Below are 12,343 nucleotides of genomic sequence, written 5' to 3'. Positions count from 1 at the left end.
GGAGCCTAGATACCCTGGGAGCCAAAGAATGAATCTGGTCCCCTGGTAATAAGACCCACAACAGGTAGTTTTTGATGGAGAAGAGACTGAGAAGATCTCATATACTATACCCTACCTGTGGGGGTATCCAGCAGATGCCCGTGGATGGGAGGGCCCACATAAGCAGAAAGCACTTTGCAATGACTGTTGGAGCTTCTGCTTCCGTCTCTTGCCACTGGGGACCTTCAGGCAAAGGCACAGATGAGGATATTGTCAAGAGGACTGAAGCTTTGAGCAAGTGGAAGTGGGGCTCAGTGACTTTCACGGTCCCTTCTGAATCAGAAATTCCAGCACTGTTCTGGGCAGATTGTGCCCATGTCTGTCCCTCCCCTTTAACATCTCTCACCTGTCACTACCATGGGGTGTGTGCTTGTCCGGCCTGACTGACCAAGGCTGTGGCACCAAGCCTGCGAGGTTGGGCTTTTGTTAGCGCACACGCTGCAGAAACAGGTGCTCCGCAGGCTGCTTCCACCCTTGTGACAGACTGAGCCCACAAAGAGCAGCAGTACAACCCCCTCCCTGCCTGGAACTCTCACCCAGGCCCTCTGCTCTCCCACCTCGAGGCCTCAGGCCACCTGGCCCCTAGAGCACACAGGCTGGAGAGCACTCCACTGGGCTGTTCAGTGTCTTCTCTGTGCTGCTAAGAAATCTTGTCTGCTTCCATGAGGCAGGGGCTGTCAGACTTTCTGAATCTCTTTCTAAAGCACGTGCTTGAAGCCTGCGAAAATCAAAAAGGCTCTTCTTCTCTACTCCAGAAACTCTTCGGCCCTTCGGTTCTCAGTCTGAGTTCAGCCACTGACCTAGTTTCAGTCCGACCGTGAGACCTGAACAAGGTCACTGCATTGCCCTGTTCCTCAGAAGCTCTCCTTTTAGATGAATGGTATTGGACCAGGCAAAGTCTAGGACCTTCCAGCTCTCAAGTACCATGATTCATAGCATGATTCTATTCCATTTATCTGAGTAGAACGTTAGGTCTCTTGGTCCATGTGTCAAGGACTCGAGATCAAACTCTATGAATCAGCCAATTCTCATTGAAGGCGCCGGCCTGAGTGGACTCATGATCTGGAAGCAAAGGGTTAGTGTGAACACTGAGAGGAAGATAAAACCATGAGGCAGATTGTGGAAGGCTTTGAAGGCCGGGTGGAGGGCCTCGAACTTTATCCTGTAGACAGAGGGGAGCTTTTGAAAAGGTTTTGAGCAGGGGTGGGGTAATCTGACTGGAGCTATGTTTAGGAAGACTAATCAAATGGCAGAATGGGGGAGAATCCAGAGGTTAGCAAGTTAGGCCACAATAGTAACCCATGCCATAGCCACAAACAAGTCTCACCAGCCCACTTACTCCCAGCACCCGAACTAGTCCTCAGGGTAGATCCAGACGCTAGGATACAAGAATATCTCAGGATTTGTAAACCCCACCTGTGAAAATTAAAATCGGAAGGAACATCATTAAGTTTTGGAGAGATGGTTTTATAAATAATCACGATGGATGAATGTTCTTTCTTTAAAAAAAAGATTCACTTTCTCACTTTCATGCTCTTATTTAGCAAGCTCTCCTCTAGGGATGTTTAAGATAGATTCAGAGATGTCAAAATTCATTTGACACAGCTTTCCGGGGATACATCCATCAAATAAATCTTGGCCCTCTAGAGGTTTATGGAGGGGTGTGACTATTTGAAAACAAGGCTCTGGTTTGTTCTGTGGTGCTGGCCAGGGGGCCTGAGTGTACCTGGGCAGGTCCAGGCTGGAGATGGTGGTGGTGGAGGCAGAATTTCGGCTTGGACGTGGGGGACTCAGCTGGCACTTACTGCATTCATCACTCTGTTTTATGGAAAGTGGGAAGAGCTATGAGTGAGCAGGCATTTGGAGACCACCAGGAAGGAGACTGTGTCATTTATCTTGGTGATTTATTTAATTCTGGCTGAGAAAGGATCTGATCCATGTTGAGTTCATCCTCAAAATGAACTTGCTCACCAAACCCAGGAGGCTTGGGCCAGTGGTCTCTCTTGAGCCTTGACACACGTCACTTTAGGGAGAAAGCTGATGGCGCAGTGTGCAGAATATAGCTGGGGCCGGTTGAAAATAGGGCACTGGAGGGTTCACGTTCATGAGGGACAGGGCTGAAGACAAAACGGGTGTCTGAGAGACCTTTCTAATCGGAGAGGTTTATCCCCTTCAGGAGACGGTGGTCTCACCCAGACTGCCCCTGGGACTTCCTGCTAGGGGGCATGGGCCTGCCCTAGGAGAGACGTGCCCAAATTACAGCCCCCAGTCCCTTGTTGCCTCATCGCTGTGAAGTGAGCACTGACGGCATGCTAGGTGCAGGGGGAAGCAAAACAGTGTAACAACCCTCAGAAGCTCAGACTTCCAGCTGGGGAGACAAGCTGGAGATGAGAAAACATTAGTCCCCAGGCCAAGATGAGACTTAGCATTCATGGCAGGCGACGGGTGCTAAGGGAGCAGATCAGTGGGAAGTATCAACAAGGCATTACCCAGAAAAATAGCACCAGGGCGCCTCTTCTGAATATAAACATAACAGTCAACCGGTGCCCTCTGCTCTTCCCCATCCAGGCTCTGGTTTCGGGAAGAAAAGCAAAGACATGTCCACAGAGCGGGACTTCTTCATGAGGATGAAGTGCACAGTCACCAACAGAGGCCGGACTGTCAACCTCAAGTCAGCCACCTGGAAGGTAGGATGACATCAGGCCTGGGTTGGAGTCCCCTCCCCGCCCCCCACATCCACAACCCCCTCCCCCAAGACCATGCTCTTTGACCCCGCGTCTGACCCTCCATGGCTGGTCTCCAGGTCTTGCACTGCACTGGCCAGGTGAAGGTGTACAACAACTGCCCCCCTCACAGTGGCCTCTGCAGCTACAAGGAGCCCCTGCTCTCCTGCCTCATCATCATGTGCGAACCCATCCAGCACCCATCACACATGGACATCCCCCTGGACAGCAAGACCTTCCTCAGCCGCCACAGCATGGACATGAAGTTCACCTACTGTGACGACAGGTGGGGGCCTGGGAGTGTGTGTGCCATGGCTGGACTGTCTCACCTGCCTCTGTGTGTGTGTGTGTGTGTGTGTGTGCACGTGCATGCCCCTGTGGGAAAGGTATGGGTCTCGGGCATTGCTGCGTACAAGTCTGTGGACGTGTGTCTCTCGGTCATCCCATCAGTGCAGCTGAGGGGCTCCTGGTACCATATATGGTGGTGCCCCACTGAGGCAGCTTCAGGGGCTGACGCCAGAGCGGTTCTGCTGTGTAGCTCATTGTTGATTGTTGTGGTGTGTACATAGTTCTCCACATATGTGTCAGGCTCCTGAGGAAACTTCCAGGCCAGTCTCCATTCCCAGGAGACCGGAGTCTAGCGATCTCCCTCAGCACTCGCAATTCAGAGGCCAGCTGGGAGCTTCGGGGTCTGGCCTGGAAACTGCCCCACAGTTGCACGACTTCCACTGTTCTCTTCCACTAATGAGCTCTTCCCTCAGCCTTTGCTGCTTCTGTGTCACCTCCATTCCAGCCACTGCTCAGCCTAATTTTGAAGGCTTTTTGATAAAGGAAACTAAGCGAGATTCTAACCCCCAAAACCGGCCCCACTGGAAATTCTCCTGTGGGAGAGTGATGTGGTTCAGAGTATCAACTCTGGCGAGATGACCTAGGTTCAAATTCAATAGAAAATGTTTGGCGTGAGCTGTTATTCTTACTGCAGGTTGTTCTTTATTATAAAGTTGTAGAAAGAGTACCTAAGATTGCACATGCCCCTTCTTAGAACTGGCTTCCACTCGAGGCAAAGCCGAAGGACTTTGAGGATCCTTGGGTCATTCCTGTCCCCTCGTTTTGACCACCATGGTGCCAGGACCCAGGACCCAGGACCCAGGACCCAGGCGGCAGGTCATTCTCTAAGTAGAAAGAAGTGCTCTAACCTCAGAGGGAGAAAATGTCACATATGAAGACTTTTGTCCTAGAACTGACACAGCATGGATTACAGTGCTTAATAGTGTTGTTATTGGGCTCAGGATGAAGACTGGAGATAGAGATTGTCCCAAAGGCAGGCACTAGGGAAATCCATTCTGTGTGTAAGGTCATTCCTCCGATGGAGGCTTTGCGTTCAAATGAACGTTGTGGGCAGAATACACACTCCTGTAATGTGCACCCCTCTCTAGGCTCTCGAGGTGCCGCGGGAAATCCCACTGTGTAGCCCACAGGTCTGGCTCGAGGATGGGGTGGCGCTGTGGACACCTGCATCCAGCCTGAAGCAGTGGCTGTGGTGCTGGGGATGGAGCGAGCACCTCTGAGTGAAGCTCACCCCTCATGTGGCCCCACAAGCACTGGGAAGACCCTGCAGTCCAAGAAAATGACTTACCATCTCTAGCTAATAGAAGACCGGGATTTTTCTTTTTTTTTAAGCTTAAGACTTTGATTCTTGTTAAAAGGAAGAAAAAAATTCTCTGGAAAGCATAATCTGAGGTTGTCCTCCATTCATTACCTTGTTTTGAGTGAGTTTCAGGTCATTTCCTGAAAGCAATGCTGCTTGGGATAGAAGAGGGGACAAAGACAGGAGGAACTGTCCCAACAGTGGGGGAAGAGGAAGCGGCCGCCGAATGGGGAGACCCCTGCGCGGACTGCTTGCCTCATCTGGCTCAGGGCTTGTCGGCAGTCGATACTGGCTTGGAGGAACCTGTGATTTAGGGCTTTGTGACTCAGAGTGTGGAGGGCGATACTGCGTCTCAGTGCTGCTGGACACACTGCATTTTCAGCAAAATCTTGCCTTTCAAGAAACCTAATTACATGGCCCCAACTCGGAGTTCGGTGGTGCTGGAGGGGTGAATGCAGAGGCGCTTAAATACACAGAATGCTGTGCCTCGCGGAAGCTGTGTTTAACCGATTAGCAGATTAGTTAACAAGGGCACAGACATGGCTTAGACAGTTTATAAAGTGACTATTTTAAGTCCTTAATCCCTAAGTGCTATTTCTCTATTGCTTTGATGAAGACTGGGATTTTTTTTGGTTTTGGTAGCTTGTTTTGTTTTCGCTTTCATTAGAATGGGGCAAGGTGTGCACACATGTGCCCACTGTCCGTCCGTCCCTCCCTCCCTCCCTCCCCCCCTCCCTCCCTCCCTCCCTCTCTCTTCCCTCTCTTCCTCTCTCTCTGTCTCTGTCTCCTTAATACCCTTCCAAGATCAATGCTTCAAAAACCAACACTTACACACGATAGCTAATCAGAGGGGAGTGCTTTCCATTTTTGTTAAATCTAGGAATTCACTAGATTTGATGACATCTAACACACACTGAGGGGCGATGATTTCTTACAAGGGGATTACTCTCCCATAAGGAAAATTGGAAGAATTTGATGAAAATATAAGGCAACTGGAATCCACAAAATCACTTTTAAAGCCAGTTTAGCACTTTTTCTTCAATGTATGAAGACCACAGACATAATTAAAAAAAAAGAAAAGGGTCATGGAGAAAAGGGAAGGGAGAATGGAGAGGGGAGAGAAATAAAACAGAAGAGAGAAAAGCAGGCTGTGGTCTTGCATTGAACTCTCAGGTTCCCAGAGGTGCCGGAGGCTAAAACAACCAGCCCTGGAGCATCTGGAGTTGAGTAAAGGCACGCAGGTGACTCAGAATGCATTTGTCCCACTCCTCTTAATAAAGGGTCAGCGGACCGTATTAGCTCTCTTAATAATTATCTAAAACATAGTAAACATTTTTTTTTAAGATTTTATTTATTTATTTGAGAGAGAGAGAGAATGAGAGATAGACAGCATGAGAGGGAAGAGGGTCAGAGGGAGAAGCAGACTCCCCACTGAGCAGGGAGCCCGATGCGGGACTCGATCCTGGGACTCCAGGATCATGACCTGAGCCGAAGGCAGTCGCTTAACCAACTGAGCCACCCAGGCGCCCAACATAGTAAACATTTTAAAAAGTAAATTCTGTGACACTTCATGTCTGTCACATTTACATGTATGTGGTTGACTGCTCTTGACCAGGGGAGCAATGTGGTGGCAAGGCCAAAAGAGGATGTCCTGATTATCACTGTGATCAATGATGAACTGTCTCCATTTATGACTCACACAGAGTTGTTCTATTCCCTTTCCTAAAGTACTGAGCAACCAGTGAACAACCTGGTATTTACTGAGCGCGTGTTCTGTGCCTAGTTAATCCTGTGCCGGAGACCATTCTATCAAAGAAGTAAAAGAGCTTTTTCCTGATTTCCAAGAGTTTAGATATTGAGACACCAGCCACCTAATGAACCACAGTGAATGGTACAAAATAGAGCATTCCCTTCCCTGAAAAGGGGGAGAGACGTTATTCCCAATAGTTTAAAATGGGGCTGGTTCTTAAATTCATGTGGAGGTGCCACCTAGTGGCGAAAGAGAGTCACTGTGAAGGCAGCCGGGTATCAGGGAGGATGGGGCTGGCTGCGTGATTCACATAACCCCACCGTGATTTTATCAGTTGTAGGAGTCTCCCTGTTTCTGAGAAATAAAATATCCATGCAGATTGTGTAGAGAGGACCGGTATCAATAGGGAGAAAACGGTATCACGGTTAACAGTGAAAATTTCAGATTAACAAAGCGGATCATGTAATCTTTACAGTTAGAGAAGCTGAAGGCAACCCTGTTTTGCCGTTGGATTAAGGCCACATAGGGCATACTAATACCAGAAGTTTAATAAATCGGGTAAGTTAAGATGCTTGCGTTTCAAATTCTGTGGCTCAAATTTATGATTTATTATCGGGACAGATAATAGTGAGAGAAGAGTTGGGGATCATAAAGAGAAGTCCAGTGAAGGAAATTATAAGGAGCCGTGAGTTGTAGGATAAATACACATCAAAACACCTGGAAGGCAAGAGTTTTGAAATCTGAGAAGAAGATAGGCTAACTTCAGGCAAATTCATAGTAAAAGATTATATACTTTCATTGCATAAGGAGATACATTTAATAAATTGTTTTTATTTTACCTTTTTGTAGAGGATGGGTGGCATTTTAAAATGCAGAGTGATATTTCAGACTAATACATTACATGTACTTTTTAGTTTCCTATGTAGTATATTCGAAATACTTTTGCAGACCTACACGTTATTAGCCTTTCTGCACACGTCTTATATGAGAAGGTATAGTGAATTTCTCTAGATCCTTGAGTTAGAAGAAACTTTAAGTGCTCTCCTTGTGCATCTGTGTCTCCTCCAAATGCCAGTGTTCCGAAATCAACCCAGAGTTTGAGCACATATATAAGAAATGCTTATATAATATCCTGTCTAGTCTGCTCCAAATACTCCTGGAAGAGGCAGCTCTACAAATTCTCTTTGCAATTTATTGCAAGGTTTAACCGACATCATAATTCAAAAATTATGCCTTCTACGTGATCTCCTCTCTTGCTACATTTCAGGGCAACCTTCTGCTTCCTGCATGTGGGTCTCAAGGTGATAGAAGGCAGCTGTGGCATTTGGTGGCACTCAGAGCAGGGTCAGTCCCGGATTGAGCCAGGGCAGTCTTCCTGGTTATAAAGTACCTGTGACACCTGCAACACACCTGTAACACATCACCCCAACAAGATGAAAATGGATTGCCCCTGAACTGCAGAGCTGGTTTTGTAGACTTCACATACCCACATGACATGTGAAGAAAACGCAGGGCTTAAGTCCGGTTGTTTAAAGCAAGCAAAATCCGGGTAAAAGTGTATTATAGCAGAAAGCCTTGAAATCTGAGTGAGTGAGTAGTCTGGATATGATTAAGGAGATGCTGTGCCAAGGCTTATAAGCACCTATAGAAACCAAAATGAGGTGCATCAGGTTGTCACCCAGGAAAGACCATCACCAGAAGGGTGGAAGGAAAGAAAGCAGACTTTAATATAAGCACAGTGTATTAGTAAATGCATTCTTTGGAAAACAAAGAGGTGGTTACAAAGTCCTTAAAACTTGTATCTTCTTAAAGAGTTTTGAAGTACTCTTCTAGCCATCTTGTTGACGTGATGAATTGACTTAGCAAATCCTTTACGGGTGTAGGGAGCAGGGGGAAAAACCTCGGCCAGGCCTTGCTTTACTGTAGGCAGTGGTGTCGGCAGTCCGCGCACGTGGTGGCCAGGGCCCGCGCGCACCTGCGCCCTGGCGCTCTCCCGGGAAGAGCGGCGAGCCGTCTTAGCTCGGCCTTTGCTGGACCCCCTCTGCCGCTTGAGGCAAGGGCGTGGACGCTGTAGCCAAGAGAACCGTTTCCTTCCTGGCATTCGGGCACAGGGAATCCATGCTGAAAAGAGCCTCTGAGCACCTAACGGTAAAGAACAGTTGCAGGAGGGTAAGTAACTATCATTTTACATTAGGAGGACGTCTCGAATTCTCAAGCCCAAAGCCGGGCGGTCTGACCCGCGTATTTACTCGGCGTAACACTGCAGAGTATAATGACCCTTTTCCTCTATATCTTCTGTTCTCTTCTTCTTTCGTCCCTCTCTACCTCCTACGGCTGCACGTCGGTGGCTACATCTCTCTCCTCACCTCGTGCTTGATCTCTTTCTTCTTCCACTTCACTGTTCAAGAGTGACCTCTATTCTTGCTTCTGAAATCTGGTAAATGAAGCCCTTTTACATTTCCCACTTCTCGAAAACAGAACAGCCTGACTGAGTTGACTTTAAATTTATGGGTGACCCCAGACTGATTTTTTTTTTTCCAGTGACTCAGGGCTCTTAATTAGGGGGGGGAGGGAGGGAGAGAGAGAGAGAGAGAAAGAAAGAGAAAGAAAGAAAGAAAAGAAAGAAAGAGAAAGGAAAGAAAAGAAAGAAAGGAAGGAAGGAAGGAGAGAGAGAGAGAAAGAAAGAAAGAAAAAGAAAGAAAGAAAGAAAGAAAGAAAGAAAGAAAGAAAGAAAGAAAGAAAGAAAGAAAGAAAGAAAGAAAAAGAAAAAGAAAGGAAAAAAATTCCCTGCCCCTGATGGAAAGAGCAGATGAAACTGTTATCACAGCCCAGCTCCGCAGGCTTCTCTGGGACCCGGGGAAATTAGCAGGGAAGGCCCTTGTGTGCTGTAGAGCTGACCCTATAAACAAGCCGGGTTCATTAGCCTCCCAACTGGCGTCTGCATGCCTGCAGATGGAGGCGAATGACCATTAGCTTCAAGTTAGGGTTTCCTGGCTTTGTGAAGTTTGACAACTCGGACGTTCTTCAATTGTGTTTGGGGTATGTGTATTTCCCAGTTTTTATAGTAGTCTGTTTAAAGGAATGAAGAAGGAGACATTAAATATTTATTTTAGTTGACAAGATAAATGAAGGCCACTCCTGGGAAGCGAGCTGGCGATTCTGAAATCTAGGTTTGTTTGTGCACTTCCAAAACATGCCCATTGTGTGCCTTTGAATGCTTGGTACAGTAACTAGATTTTAAAAATGTTTTATTATGAGGCTGATTATAATAAACATTTACTTTGAACATTTTAAAGATTCTAATCTTGAAAGAAAAGTTCATTGCTTCAGGGAGTGGTACTATATCTTTTCCAGAATAGCCTCACTCTGGAGGGTCTCTAGAAAATTCTAGCCCTGCCCAGGAACAGAAGCAATGTATCTGGCAAATCGTCAAGCCTGTTAATGGTCAGCTCACTGTCAGCGGGGCCCCCGGTACAATTCCTCTTCCCAGGCTTAAGCTCAAAAGGCACTGGACTGCACAGGAAAGCTATTTGGTTTTAGAGAAGGAAGGGCCAGCACTGTTCTGCCATCTCCTTGCTCTGCCCCAGTCTCCACCTCGCTAAGGTGCCATTGGGCACCAGCCTCAGGATCAGGCTGCCAAGGAACATGAGTTCAGAGACCTCTCTGCTCCAGGCCAGGTGAGGGGACAGATCCTCCTGGTCTGAGCCCAGCCCCCTGGAGCAAGCAAACTATTGGAATCTCGCTGGAAGTCTCCGCCAGGCTGAATCAGCTGAGGTCTAAGCAGCTCAGCCCCTTTGGGCTGCCCCTTGTCTGACAAAGTCTTTCACCCCTCAGTCTCACTGAGGCAGAGAATTTTTCTCTTCTCTGACCACGCAACACCAGGCATAACTTCCAGGATGAAGAAAGGATGGATTGAGTATCGTGAGGGGTCCCGCTGAGAGCTGTGTGCATGAGTGTGTGTGTGTGTGCGTGCGCGCGTGCACGTGCACTGACATGCATTAACAGTTAATCACGTTCTAGGAGAGAGAGTAAAGTCTTATTGCCCAGATCCCTTAGCAGTGCTGGGGGAGGCAGGGCTCTGGTTGTACCTTGGGTCCTAAGAGAGAATAGATCTACCAGTCAGCCACTCAGGTATTTACTGAGTACCCCTTGTAGGGAAGGCCAAAGAAGAAAGTGGTCCCTGAGTTCAGGGGTTGGCAGCTGAGGATGTGGGTAATTCTCTGTGATGTGGGTTTGATTATTAGGGCTTCATGAGAAGGAGACATCGCTGAGGGCTGATGGAATGAGAGAGGGCTCCGTGGAGAGGGTCAGGCCATGAGCTAGCCTGGCAGTCATTGGGGCTTGGAGACGAGGGGTGAAGAGACGATTTCAATGCTCTGCAGCAAGAATGGGTTTGCCAGGTGTGGGAAACTTCGAGGGGAGCGGTCTGCCAGGGCACGGGATGTAAGACACGCTGCAGGTTAGCCAAAATCATGTTGTGTGGAAATTGGAGACCAGATTCCGGAGGGTCCTGGAAGTTAGGTGGACTGTATTTACTCTGGATCATGGTAACGATAGTGGTCGATAGCAGCTGGTAATAGGGAAAGCTGTAGATGTTTAAATGGGGTGGGGCAATAGGGAAATAGGATTTCCATCCTATTTTAGGATGATTTATTCTGGCAGACATATGCAGAGGTCCTTTGGAGCAGAGAGAAAATAGGGACAGGAAACCAAGGAGCCCCTGCTTCTGCTCTCTGCTTTTGCTTTCCCTTCTGTGTTGTTAATTTCCATCGTGGATAAATGACAGGGCTGGACTCAGAAGTCATACATTCTGAAATAGAGCTCATAATCATAAGAGTATAGCAACACTGCTGACTTGTGGTAGGCCAAGTAAACAAGACAATGAGCCCATTAGAAAAACTACAGGGGACAGCAAAGCTTACAAGACATTTAGGTGTGATGTTGGAAAGTGGCTAATCTGGTGGTTCTTGGGTGGGGTTTCTTTATTTTAATGATTCGGTACAGAGCAGAGTCCTAAGTGTTAAGTGATCCTTCATGGTTCTCCACATTTGTCTGTTTTCTGGCCACTTCCCATGTAACCTAGACATGTTACAGGAAGAAGAAAGGGACATTTGGGACGGCCGGGCCCTATCATTTTCAGAGCTGCCCATTTTCAGGAGTATAATGAGGAGGCACATTTCTAATACGTTGATTTTATATTTCTTCCTCTCAGCACTTCCTCCCCACCCCCCCTTTCCTTGAAATGGGGAGGGGCAGGTAAAATACCATGGAAGGCAAGCCCAATGTGCAAGAAGTACCTGAGGTCACCAGGCAGGACCCGAGGAAAAGTACTCGGAGGAGTGAAGATCAAACAGCCAGGGCGGGCTCTCCTGCCTGGGTTCCTCCTCACTCACTGCTTACCACACAAAGGTCGTCTCCACAGTCCTCTCCACAGAGGCGACACCATTTTCACTTTTCATTTGTATCCCCCAGTAGTAACATAAGCTTGATCTGGTCGTCTAGAAGCCTGGTTTTCATTCTTGTTCCGTCCTGGGACACTTGTGTAGACATCAAGCAGATTGTCTGCTCTCCCTGGATCTCTCTCTCCAGCAAAAACCAGGGGGTGGAGGGTGTGAGAGCCCCTTCCAGGGGTTGTTGGGAGCCTGGGTGTATGTGTATATTGGAGGTGGGGGATAGGGAATCCCCTGACTCTCCAAACACGACTTCAGGAAGTGCAGGAAGAGTGGGGGTGGGGTGGAGCCACAGTTGCAGGTTGACCACCATGTTTTTTTAACCTGGATGAATGGGATGACCAGGAAGCCTGGAGTGTTTTCATCTGAATGTGTGCATTTGATTTACCTTCTGGTAAATCTTCCTGCACAAGAGGACACCTTCTGGATTTAGCTTCTTGAGCCCCTGCCCACGTTCATATAGTCTCTCTTCCCACGTGGTTGTTTTTTGTTGTTGTTCTTGTTTATTTGTTGTTTTTTTTTGTTTTTTGTTGTTTTTTTAATTCAGAATCACAGAACTAGTTGGTTACCACCCTGAGGAATTGCTTGGCCGCTCAGCCTATGAGTTTTACCATGCTTTGGACTCAGAGAACATGACCAAAAGTCACCAGAACCGTAAGTTCCTGGAGTACGCTGTATCTGTGGCTCCCTTGTATCTGTGGAATATGGCCCTGAGTGAGGTGTGACCAGTGAG

General features: G+C 47.8%; 1 protein-coding gene across 1 annotated transcript in view; it reads left to right on the top strand.

The window, feature by feature from the left end:
- The window catches only part of EPAS1 (endothelial PAS domain protein 1), an 82,903-nt gene that overhangs the window by 55,956 nt on the left and 14,604 nt on the right, over positions 1-12,343 (top strand). The window contains exons 5-7 of the mRNA XM_028103997.2: positions 2,608-2,726; positions 2,843-3,048; positions 12,158-12,264. Coding sequence (XP_027959798.1) covers positions 2,608-2,726; positions 2,843-3,048; positions 12,158-12,264 — 432 coding nt within the window. The remainder of the gene's footprint in view (positions 1-2,607; positions 2,727-2,842; positions 3,049-12,157; positions 12,265-12,343) is intronic.

This window comes from Eumetopias jubatus, unplaced genomic scaffold, assembly GCF_037043125.1.
Source record: "Eumetopias jubatus isolate StellerSeaLion01/CBP00866 unplaced genomic scaffold, mEumJub1_p1.0 scaffold_9, whole genome shotgun sequence".
In the NCBI taxonomy this organism is placed as follows: Eukaryota; Metazoa; Chordata; class Mammalia; order Carnivora; family Otariidae; genus Eumetopias; species Eumetopias jubatus.
The sequence above is the reverse complement of the archived record's forward strand: the minus strand, read 5'-3'. Positions and strand labels throughout refer to the sequence as shown.